The sequence below is a fragment of the Chelonoidis abingdonii genome, chromosome 3, assembly GCF_003597395.2.
Source record: "Chelonoidis abingdonii isolate Lonesome George chromosome 3, CheloAbing_2.0, whole genome shotgun sequence".
In the NCBI taxonomy this organism is placed as follows: Eukaryota; Metazoa; Chordata; order Testudines; family Testudinidae; genus Chelonoidis; species Chelonoidis abingdonii.
Genome location: NC_133771.1, coordinates 40598662 through 40611544, shown reverse-complemented (window position 1 = coordinate 40611544; position 12883 = coordinate 40598662). Strand labels below are relative to the sequence as shown.

General features: G+C 40.7%; 1 protein-coding gene across 1 annotated transcript; it reads right to left on the bottom strand.

Moving 5' to 3' along the window:
• Window positions 1-857: 857 nt before the first annotated feature.
• FAM110C (family with sequence similarity 110 member C) lies at window positions 858-12682 on the bottom strand. Its single transcript, XM_032782666.2, has 2 exons — window positions 11422-12682; window positions 858-4945 (listed from the first exon to the last, which is right to left on the bottom strand). The coding sequence occupies exon 1, from the start codon at window positions 12545-12547 to the stop codon at window positions 11465-11467; it is 1083 nt and encodes a 360-aa protein (XP_032638557.1). The 5' UTR covers window positions 12548-12682; the 3' UTR covers window positions 858-4945; window positions 11422-11464.
• Between the last annotated feature and the right edge of the window lie 201 nt (window positions 12683-12883).

Genomic DNA, 12883 nt, shown 5'->3' with positions numbered 1-12883 from the left:
CCCTTTACAAACCATTATTTCACTTCTTCCCACAAAACACACATTTATTAAATCTAGTTTGTCCCTCTGAATCCATTAAAACAAAATTATCTCAGTAAGATTCCTCAGATAGAGCTTTTTCTGACGGACCCAAACACCCAATGTTCTGGCCAGTAGTTGGGTCTGAGGGTAATGGCTGTAAAATATTGCCTGAGGCACATCATAGTTTTTGAGACTGAACAAAACCAAATGTAGAAAAATTAGGGTTGCCAGATGTCCAGTTTTCAACTGAACACCTGATTGAAAAAGGACCCTCCCCAGCCCTGTGAAAATGAGTGAACGAGTGAGGGTGGGGAGAGCACACAACGGGGGGAAGATGGAGTGAGTGAGGAGGGGCCTCAGAGAAGGGATGGGGCAAAGGTGTTTGATTTTGTTCAGTCAGAAAGTTGGCAACCCTAATTAGTTTGAAAAACTTTTGTTTGCTTTTAAAAATAAATGTTACACCACTTGAACCATGTTATGTCACTTGAACCATTGCCCTGAAATAGGAATGCTAAAATTATTATGATAAAGATTAGCTTTGTAGATATCAAACTTACTGATACCAGAACCCACTAGCCATTTTATGAGAGAGCTTCTTAAGAGATTTCCTGCCTGGTTCTTTACGCAGGGATTGGGGTATGTTTCAGAGAATCATCTGCACCTTTGAATGTTTATGCAAACCAAAGCTTTGCTCACCACCACAAGAAGCTGCTGTCCCAGAGCCATTAAACATGTAACAAGGAGTCTGAGTTTTAAAAAAACTATAGTAACAGTAAACAGCAAACAAAATAAAACTACAAACTGCCAAGAATGAATTACAAACTTTCAGTCATGTATTTTTTTTATTTGTATGCAATGAAATAAAATACAGATTTGTTTTTCTATAAGAATATAAATGTACGAACCTAGGAAATTCCATACTAGGTCAGACCAGTACCCAGGACCAGATGCTCCAGACAAAGGTGCAAGAAACCCCATAACAGACAATGATGGAATAACTATCAATTAATGGTTGATTTATGTCCTGAAGCATGAGGATTTATAATGTGTACATATAATATAGAACAATCTGAACTCTTGTTACATAAATTCCTGTACATGGCTATGTACAATATACTGAAGAGATCATAGTCTACACCTGATGTCTTAATTGTAAACACCAGGCTCTAGCCATAAAAGCAGACTTTGTACCCTTTTTCCTGTTAAATTAAAACTATGGACATTGTCCCTTTTCACAGTGATAATATTAGCTTTAAAAAACTGAACCGTTATAATTAAGCTGTACAATAGGGTTGCATCTAATGTGACTGTCTTGGTTTGCATGGTTCCAGTCAAACAAAACTAGTGGTTTAATTTGTGACCTTCTCCCCTCAATCCTAGTTTTATGTTTGCATGAAAATAAAGAGTAAGTCCTGGCCCCATTAAAGACAATGGAAAAATCCAATTGACTTCAGTGGGACTGGAATTTCCCCCAAAAGCGCTAAAACAAAACTTGAGCAACCCCTTACAAAACACATCAGTTTCATAATGAAATAGATGAGTTTCCCAGTGCATCCCTTCCTTATTTTAAAAGTTTTTGTTGAAGGATAAGGAGAGTCAATGGCCAACAGTAGCCATTGGGTTTCCTATCATCATGGGGCAGGTCGGCACGAGAATGAGGCAAGAGGCTTTATAAGTAACAGCAGCAATAGAACCTGAGCAAAATGTGCTAATCCCCACTGTTCAGGATGAGCATGGTAAGATGTCCACTCCCAAGAGATGTGGGGATAAAGGGACTGTCAGCTGTCCTCTTTCCTGGTAAGGTGGAAAAGGATAGATCACTGATCTTCCCAGAATTCACAGCTTATGAGGTGTAAGAAAAGGTCTTGGGCAAATCTTCTTTGAGCTTTATGGTACCTTGGAGAGTTTGGTTCTCACATGCAAAGTTGAACAAAGCCAGGTGCATTTGTTCTGGTGTTGGTGTGAAAGGTCAGCACAGCTCCATTAAGTAGGTCATAAAGGCCAAAGGTGGGATTTTCAAAAATGCTCAGTGTTGGCATAATTGATCCCACTGACATCTATGGTAAAACTCCCACTGACTTCAATAGGGACAGAATCAAATGATTCTCTGTGCTTTTGAGAATCCCACCTAAGTCCTTTACATATCTCTTTCTATTATTTAAAGTCCATGGCCAATTTATCTCACTACAATCTCTGAAACAGACCCAATGGAAACTTGAAAGTGAAACCAGAAATCTTTGTAAAAACCTGCCCTCCCCCTACCTCCATTGTGTTGGTGCACTGGTTTGTAGCTGTGGGATTTCTCATGAGTTCTGAGCTGCCTACAGTGGTTCATCCATATTTCCAAGAAAAAGTATTCAACAGCTTTTGACAAAACATGTAAATAATTCCATATACAGTAATTTGCAAATAGAGCATAAGACTACAGTGGGTCACATTTCTGACTTATCAATCTTTACAGTCTCCCTTTAAACAACTGGGCATCAGTGGATAACTCTCACCAGATTAGCATTGATGGTGTAGTCCATGGCGAATCAAAATGGAAACTCAGCTTGTTTGTTTTGAAGGTGCTAATCTCTAAGCATACAGTAGCTCACTGGTGCCCCTTGGTCCTTCCCATTCTCTGCCTGTGGCACATCATAGTCTATTCTCCTGTAAGCTGTAATATTTCAGTCAAATTTTGGTTTTTGGGTTTGGTGTACGGGTGCTGGGTGGTGTTGGTGGCTTGTGATAAAAAAAGTGGTCAGAGCTGATGATCTGGTGGTCTCTTCTGACCTTAAACTCTATGTCTCACTAATACAAACATTTCAGTTTCCCCTGTGGAGAGCAGCTTCAATAAATACTTTATTTGGAAATGTTATTTTACATATATATATATATAGAGAGAGAGAGAGACAACTCAAGATATGTGTATGTGAAGTAACACTAAACCAATATAGACAAATGCCCTGCATTCTCAAATGGCTACTGGGGGTGAGAAATAGTGACAAGTATGTTTTTCTTAATCAAATAAGATTAACCTGACTCATAAGTCTATTGTAAACTTAAAGTCAACTAAAAACTATTAAATAGCACTTAAAGTGAAGTGTTTTGGCTCACAATGTTTGGATAAATTAAAAGAGGAAATATTTGATTCTTATGATTAGAGTGAATGCTCTATAAAAATGCATCACTCAGTCCTTCTCTCTCTGTCATAGTTATGTTACAAGACTAAGTCTTTTATAAGGTGTAAAAAGTGCTGATTAGATGCTCATTACATCTTCTCCCTTATGCCTGTGTCTGGTTCACTTTATTGGGTGGGAGCATGGCAGGTAATCATTGAAAGGGGCTGACTGACTGTTTACCATGTATAACCCTAATGGAATGTTGAGAATGGAATCTGATTTTCCTGTAGTTGTTACAGTACAGGTCTGACAGTCCAGTGCTGTAAACAGAACACTATAGCCATGGTAACCTGTGGTTCAACTTTTAACCTTTCAGCACACTGAAATATAGGGCCAGATTCTGATCTCTTTTTATCAGTTCAGTTATTCTAGATTGACACTGCTATAGCTAAGATTAGAATCTGTTCCTTACTTCATTTTTTCCCTGTCTTTGGGATTTATGATATCAGGAATAAATAACTCAGGGAAAGGCATTTTCTGATAACTAATGACTGACTGGGCTAAGAATCTGAGGCATAGCCAAGGGCCATAAACTCAAATCTACATCCACAATCAAACTGAGTGACACAAATTATTTTTAAACAGTGTTTAACCACAGTTCAAATAAAGTTTGCTTGGCCAGTGCAAAGTAGGTGTAGTTGTCATAACAATTATGATGAGCCTGGTGCAGTCTATACTACAAGTTGAATAATCTCAGCATGTTTGTCTGGTATGTTGCAGTTGTGTCCTAACATGCCTTCTTGTTTACAATGCAGATAGGACAATGCTATTATAGATTAATGCTAATCAGCCATACCATTACATATGCTGTGAAACTATTCCCTAACATGAGTCAATAAACATGTTGCCCATCCTCAGCACAAAAATAACCGTATTAGATTACAGACAACCATGTGCTGGCAGGGTCTGAAATGTAGTATAAAAAGAGTATAAAGGCCTACCTAGACTACACATTTTACTATGCTGGAGCACTGTTATAGCAAAGAAGAGTCCTGTCTAATATGGAACGTGGATTTACTTTCTCTGTGTCATACTAGGCTTTGGGACTATGCCCAAGACCATATGTGAAACATGATTTTAGCCATTCATCCCCACTGGCTTAACAGCCTGGTCTAGCTGGAGAACATGGTTCTCTAGTTTGCCTTAAACCTCAATCTAGACAACCCTAAGAGGGAATCTGGTATACCGCTGGCTTCGAATACTGTTTATAAAACTGTCATGTTTGGTCCACTGTCACCAGCCAGGCAGAGTGTGCTGAAATCATGTCAATGTGAGCCAGGTTTAAAGTCCTGTTAACACACTTTCTTTGGAAGTGCAGGTGGAGCCTCCCTGCCAAGAAATGCCTGACCCAGAGGTCGTTGCCACTTAGTTCCCACTTTCTCCTTCCCCGGTCTTGCTGATAGATTCACCATCAGTCAGAGCCAGACATGCCACACCAACCTTCCCTCACATTTAGGATGATATTCTGGTGCACTGACCTCTTTCTGGATATTACCAGATATTTTAGCACCTAAACCTGCCTCTGCTCTTCTAGAAGCTTTAATTTCCCTCTGTCTCAGTTTGTAACTTCCTCTTGCTGTTGTACTTCTGTACACACATGTGCTTGTGACAAAGAGTGAGCCTGCAGACGGGTCGGAGGGCAACAGGAAGTTGATAAATTTGCATAGATTTGTCATAAGCCAGATGATAGAAGAGTTTGCTGTGGGTCTATCTGTCTGTGTCCTGTTTAGTGAGCCGCCATCTCAGGGAATGTTTTCATTCTAAGGGGGAAAGAAAAGTGCTACTTAAAACACTTAATGCATCATACTGGTACAGAGTAAGCTTTAAAACTTCATTCCAACTGCTTACAACTACTACCAACATAATCAACTCCTTTCCTGAGAAACCCACACTAAAAATGAGCATTTTTTTGAAACGCTTTTGAAGCCCAGGACTGATATGAACTGCGTAATGTTGGTTACACTCAGAGACAAAGATGTTCAATTCACCCCCTTTTTAAAGCCATACCCATCATTAAAGCAAAACTCCCTGAAAGCCAATTGAGTTATGCTCCTCCTAATGCCATTGGTGAATTTGGCCTTTAAGACTTTGTAACTTTATAATGCTGCTTATCTAGGCAAAATCTAGCCAATTACCTTTGGGTTATTTTGAGGCTAACTATAGATAACATGGCTTCTTAATTATCATCCTGCTAAAACAAATGTGTTGTTCACTTCGTGTCTCGAATAGCTGTTTTATTTATGCAATGTTTTACCAGTCATAACAGAATTCATGAAAAATTAAGCTAGGAACATAAAATATTAATAGGAGCATCTGACCCATTAAAAACCCGCAGTTTAAAAAACCTGTTCTACTCAGAATGAACATTAGAATCTAGGAAACATGAACAGAGGGTTTTGTTGGTTTTTGTCTTTTTAAAATATGGTGCAACAATTTCAATATGCCAGGCCATGCCAGGTGCTTTAAGGAATATGTCCAAAAGTTCCAAACAGCAGGCTGTTGAAAGGCAAAGAAAGCACTTAGTTTCCATGCAGCAGGTTTGCTGTGTCTAGTCCATCAGCCTCCATGTGCCCACAGCTGATAAATTCTGAGCACTTCGTCTACACAAAGGCCAAAGGGAGCTGAAGGGCTAGCTTCTATTTTCAGCTTGTCTGTGTGGTGTGATCCTCCCCCCTCGGGTTCCCAGAATTTGGGGTTCAGTCCAAGCCTGAATGTCTCCCCCCACAATTTTACAGCCCCACAGCCTGACCCTACAAATCCAAGTCAGCTGTTGGATTGAATTGCAGTTTAAAAATATCCTGTGAGCACTGCATTTTTTTGCACCAAACATGATGGTCTCTGGTCAAGATAATTGCAGCACTGAAAAGAAGCTAGCTTGTGGGTTTGTAGGAAAAACAAGTCTCAGAACCAGTGAGTCAACTCCACTGACTGTCCGGTGATAACTATTTAATTCAGCCTTATTTATTATTAAATATTTATATTATGGTTACTCCAAAAGGCCCGAATCCTTGTTGAGCTGGGCACTGTACATTGATATTTGTAGATGAATTTTCAGACAGTCAATGGGTTTGTTAAGAGTAGTGGCCTAAAATCAGCATTGTTGGGTTTTCCTTGATTTTTCATTAATTGTGAATCAGCTCTTCTGCTGGTGGAAATCAGCATAGCTCCATTACTGATATACACCTGCTGAAAATCTGTCCCTATATATTTAAAGTCAGGTTTACAGTACAAACCTGATACACTAGAGTTTCCTAAACTGCACAAACAGAGTGTACCAAAATATTTGCCTGGGATGGAAAACATAATGAAGTATGCCCCTCTGAATATCATTTCAAATTAAACTCAAGATGGCATCATTTCTGGGAAAACAGCTGAGGGAAAAGCTACTCTCAGCCACATGCTCCCTAGGTTGTTAGAGTTAGAATGGCCATACCTAGCCTATGAATTTAGTTTTTAACCAATAGATACCTGAGATACCCAGTTCATACAGGTCTTTCTCCTACTCTGTTAAACCATGGGCTGTAAATAGCATCAGTTTTGAACTGTTTATGTGACACATTCATTGGGTAATTAAATACAATTAAATGACATGTGACTGAGCAGATGTCAGGCTCAGCAGTTAAAATCTCTTTCTACCTCGTCTAAAAAAAAGCAAATTATATGACCGGAGTTGCACACACACTCTACTACTCAAGTAATCCGTTACCAATTCTAGGTTTGTCTCTGTATATATATTATTTCCAAGAGAGTTAGAGTACTTATGTCCCAGTCACACTCATTTCTATACAAATTAGTTTTGCTTTTGTAAATTCAAGGGATCAGTAATGCTTGTAATGAATGTCTCTGTATGCTTTGTGGATCACATCCAATATTTGCAGAAAGCCAGGATGCATTGCTTCACTTCAGGAAGTTCCCTGCATTGCTTCACGGGGCCTAGGCTTAAGGCTTAGCAGGTGAGTGGTTAATTTGTCTCTCTGCTGGCTCATCTTCTGATTAACCAATTATGTAAACACATGATGAGTTATAAGCAGAGATTTTGTGGTTTAAATTAGTACAGAAGATCATCCTGCTAAGGGTTTCTTTTGTACAGAAACCTTAGTACCAAAAAAAAAAAAGAGTTAGTTATTAAATATTAATGAAAGTGTTAAGGGTTTATATGTATTCTTGGGGACCAGTGAACCAATCTTATTTCCTGTCAGTCATGGAAGGGCTTGACACTGTAGATGACATTTGCTACCACGAATGTTCACGTGGTACCCACATATTTCAGCATCCTCTGAACTGCTAGTTGGAACAGAAAGCAATACCAATAAGCATTTCAAATGTGTCTTCCATCTAATCTAAAAACATGATTAAAATCTCACAATGCCCTGGGGAGGTAGGGAAGTATTATTTCTCCAGGACATAAGCCAGGCTCAAAGAGGTTAAACCACTTGCCCAAGATCAGATAACAGGTCAGTGACAGAGTCAATAACAAAAGTCCTATCTCCTAAATTCCCGTCCTGTACCAATACAAAGATCTGTTTTGAAAACACACGAAAAGACATGTACAATTATGTTTAAGCAACATTAAAATTGTGACACAAACTCAAAGATAAAGCAATTAAGGAATTTTAAATGTGTTTGACACCATGTCCCGAAAAAAACAAAACAAAACACAAAACAACCCTCTGCCTACATGGATAAGAAGAAATATGTTATAAAACTGCCTGTAATTCAAAGGCACAATGGGGTGTCAGTCAATACTTTGAATTTCTTTGTCTTTACTATTAATGATATTACTTAAAAATTTCTAGTGTGTGCTTCCTATGTATTCCCTTTTCCCCAGACCATTATCAAAAGACATTAAGGAAACAAAGTTTAAAAGTTAATCTTCCATCTTAAAATGAGAAAAATTGTGGGCCACAATTTTTAAAGACAGAAGCATGAAAACATTTGCACACATGTATGTGTCTATATTTATGTGAAGTTGCCCTAACTGTATGTGCAAATTGGGGCATTGCATGTGCAAATAGCTATTTAGGTAGCTACTTGCCCAGTTCTCCTTTTATACAAACCAGGCCCATGCAAGTTTAATGCCATTAACTTAATAAAATTAGCACTGATTTACACTGTTGTAAATGAAAAAAAAAACAGGCTGAAAAAGTCCACTTAGGCATGCAAATACAGCATCTGCACAAGCAATTGAGATAATTATGTTAACAAACATAGGCACAGAACTGCACTCACGTGTTTGGTCAAGGTCCTTTAAAGATCTGACTCTGGATAGCTTGAAAATAAATTAGTATGCCATTGTAAAATCAGAATATTATTTTTTTAAAATCCATCTTAAATCTGATATGCTACATTTTAGAACCCAGTGCTTTCATGTACATAAAAAACTACTGTCTTTGAAAAATCTCTCACAGCTTTGGCCCTGCGTCTGTCTATCTTTTGCATGCCCCTCTAAAATGCAACAGAAGTATAAATTATCTAAAGTCCTGCTCTGTGGACAGGGCTGGCTCCAGACCCCAGTGTGCCAAGCGAGTGCTTGGGGCGGCGAAATGGCTAGAGCCGGCCCTGTCTGTGGATTATTAACATAACAAATATTAACAGTCCAGTCAAGAAGAAAGCCTCTTTGGCTATAAAAGCACCTAAGGCCTCAGATGCGGACTGTGTGATGGGTCAGTCAAAGGGCAGAAAGAGAAAAAGGCAACACTTGACTCTGCACCAGGGAGTTGCAGAGCTTCTGCAAAGGCGGGGAGCACATGTGATGAACTTCCTGCTTTCCTTACTTTACAGCACCCTTTGCCAGACATCTTTCTATGATGTGTGCCTAGCTGCTTTGTAGGCTCTTTGGAGCAGGGACCATCTGTCTCCTGTGTAATCTGCAACACTGAACGCATTGATAGCATTTAACAAATAAACAATAAGAGGCCCAACAGCCTTCTCCCATTTGACAAGGTCCACATGGCCCATGAGAATTACCACAGTTCTAGTAGGAGAGCAACCTCACAGCTGGCCCCAAGAACAGTGGCAAAGAAATCCTAGAGCCAGACGTCTCTTGTTTCCAGACTCCTGCACCCAGTAGCAGGAGGTGGGCAAAGGCCCCCACCTTCATAATTGTGTAAGACTCACAGCTGCAGAAACTTTTACGAGCCCCCATATCCACCATCTGTTTTATGTGCCTCCCTCTCCCATCAGCTCTGGAGGGTGAGAGAGGGAAACTCTTCAGCTCAGTGAAACCTTCTCATTTCTGCGACTGAATTCAGGCATGGAGCTCTCACCCAGTGACACATCTGTGGGTTGACAGCATTACACATGACAACTGTCCCTATTCTGGAGGCACACTTTAGAGCTGGTCAAAAATATTTTGTGGAAATTATTTTGACAAAAATCTAATTTTTTGAGTTTTCAGTATTTCAGTGAAAAAACAAATTCTATGAAAAATATAAATGAAAATGCATTTTTTATTTTTCTTAAAAAAAATTCACAACCAGAATTCTTTTTTATCCACCTTTAAAAAAAGCCCTGTTTTTTAAACAGAATCTGTATCACGTTTCCATCTTGTGCCTTCTAGAATGCTCTCTCAGCCCATTATATTTCCATGGTGTTAAAAGATACATTCCTCGTTAGGAACTGTCAGAAGTGAGTAGGTAGTGTATGCTGCATCTTTAAGGCTCTTTACTGCCCTATATTGTCAGACAACCAAGTTAGAATCCACCACCCTGTTAGCATGTCAGGAGATGCAGTGAGTATGTTTAATACATATCCCAACATCTTCATAACTCTGAGCCCCCAGGCAACTAGGTAGGATGGAGTCACAGAGCCTTACTCAGTTCCTACATACACCACTGTAATTTGGGATTAATTTCTTTGAAGACAGTGGATTTATACCACTGTAAAATTGGTGCACCAGAAGAAATCTTGATCCAGTTCTTGATCCACTAGGAAATTGACTCAGGCATTATATATCTATGTGCTTTTGGATAAGATATGGACTCATTTCAAACAACTGTGCCAAGGGCTAATTAGTGTCCTCTTAATACACAGATTATGAACATGATACAGTCACAAAGGGCCCATGTAGCCCATCGTGTGCAGGATCAGTTAGCACGATTCAAAATAATACTGTGTAAGAGGTCCAAGGCCTAAGGGATGTATGTGCTTGGGTCAGTACAATTTTCATACAATGGATACTCTGGGCAATTTGCATGTAATGAATCACCACTAAAGCTCCTAGGAAAATGGTTCTTGCCAATAGACAAGACTCACCCTAGGCATAGGTGCACCTCTTATTAAAAGTCAATAGGAAGTGTGCCCACTTACACCAGGGCTGCATTTGGCCCATTTCTCTATGTGAAGTAATAATTTTCAAAGCCTCTCACATTTGTATTCATTGTTTTAGTTTTTAAATATCAGAGCAGCCCCACTCACCAAACAAACCACACCACTGACTTCCAAAATCTGCTGCTTGAATTGCAGTAGCACAGTCATGTGGGCAAAGCCATCAAAGTTCTCCAGCATCAAAAGAGCCAAACTGATTACAATGAACGTAAGCAGAAAGAGCAGTCCCACGTCCCAGCAGAGCTCGTGTAAAGCCAGGCGTCAGCTGGAGCAAACTCCTATTGCCAAGGCAGAAAGCTCTGTGAGAATGGGATCTCTAGAAGAAGCATGGATATAACCTTATTTTACTGGCTGCTTACATGTACTTAAGTGCAGGCAAAGCGGGTGGGAAAGAGAGAGACAGAAAGAGAGCGGGGGAGGGGAAAATTGTACTACTACAGAGTAAATACAGACTATCCCTAAACATCGAATGGTTCAGTTCAGTTTGTTTGATCTTACCTGCTACAGTTAAGGGCTGACTAATTTTTCTGGGGTTTGTCTTGAGTTTAACATAGCAGAAACTGGTGAAAACAAGTCATTTACAAAGCAGGAGACTGCAAAGGGCAGACATTCTTTGTCAACCCTGACTGTTTACTATCATTCGGGGGTCTGATCCAACCTCGCAAAGTACAGTACGTTTCTGTCTCTTTTTTTGTTGTAATACCCCCGACTCCTGTTTTACAAGAACTCCAGTCCCCCAAACTAGGCTCATAGGTGCTACTGTAATACAAATAATAAATAATAATAACAATGTTACGTGCAGAAAGCAGCTTGTTCCTGCCATTCATAGAACAGACATAAACTCGGATAAATCAACAGTGTTTTAATAAAAAGATAAATATAAATGGGCATGGCTGGGCTTTGCACACACCTTGAGTTTACCAGGCTGTAATGCATGCTGAAAGGAGAAGCCTTCATGCAAGCTCTCGTAGCATGTTGTTAGTCTCCTTGGCTTTCTTACAAGTATACAGCCATTTGATTATCCGAGCATTGCGCTCAATCACTGAAGTGGTGCTGGGGACCTGCTCAGTCAGTTCTTCCTCCAACAGCCCATCATCCCCACTGTGCCTTGTGAAGTCACTCTCGGACGTTGCCACGCTGATGCTGCGGATCCTGAAGGAAATGTCAGAAATCACGGAGAAGTTCTCTCTGCCCAGATCCTCCACTACCTCAGGTTCAAGGCCACAATAATTAAAGAAAGTGTCAAACTCAGAGAAAGACCTGGAATAGCGAGAGCTGATATCAGACTGAGAGCGATGTAGCCCTTTCCTCCTGATGTCCTTGACCTCATCAGGTGCCACAGTCAGTTGTGAGGAGTCCTCATGCTCAGGAACAGCTGGCGCTTCTGTGTTTGCAGGGGCAGCGTGCTCACCTACACGGCTGTTTGGCCCATTGGCAGCATGTTTGGTGGATACTGTCTCTTCACTTTCTGGTGTGAGGCCCTCCCCAATTATGCTGGGTATCTCAGGGGAGGTCAGCAGCTTCTCCTTCATGGACCCCTGGAAAAGCCGCCTCACCAGGCTTCCTCGTGACCTCTCATTGCTTTGACCTTTCACAAGCTCACATTTCTGGCGGTAGATAACTAGGGAGTCTGGCCGTACCTGCCTCTTGGAGCTGCTGCGCCTCGCTATGGGTGGATCAGGTTCCAGGGGAGCACTGCAGGAATACATTGCTTTAGTTGGCTCAAAGTTCTTTGTGCCTTTTCCTCCACCAAAGTCCCTGTTGATTTTTTTGTTTTCCACTGAACAGCTCTCACTGCTGCTCTCTGAGGCTGAGCTGAGCACAATGACGGGTTCCTGCTTAGTGCTGATTACGTGCTGACTTTTTACATACTTGGCCTTATCAGCTGCCAGTCTTTCCACAGCACTTTTCCTGCCTGGGGTGCCTGCCTCCATCTGTCTGCGAAGGTACTCTGGCCCCTTGTTGAGGAGTCGCACTGTCAAAGGGAAGTCTGAGATGGCATGCGTTCTTACGGCGTGAGAGATTTCAGTTGGCATATCAGTTTCAGGTACACTTATTCCACTTACGGTTCTGGAAAGAAAAAAAAGCCACTCTATGGAATCTGCAGCTTGCACTCTTCCTGCATAAGTGCCCAGTGAGCCTTTCCAAATTCCAAAGTCTGCTGCTGGTTTGTTTATTTACCTAGGAGAGATTAAAACAACTCCTCAGCCTCAGTAAAGCCCCACTGTCTGACTGTGTCTGCTGCTAACACTCTCTGACTACACACCTCCACACAGCTGCTTCCTTGCATATTCACCTTACAGCTAAGCCGGCCCCTGCAATCCAAACATAGCCAATCAGGTCTGAGTGCAGAAGGCCTGGCTGACATCACC

Bases quoted from the DNA above. Each gene is read 5' to 3' on its own strand.
- FAM110C (XM_032782666.2), bottom strand. From the start codon at position 12,547: ATGCCAACTGAAATCTCTCACGCCGTAAGAACGCATGCCATCTCAGAC.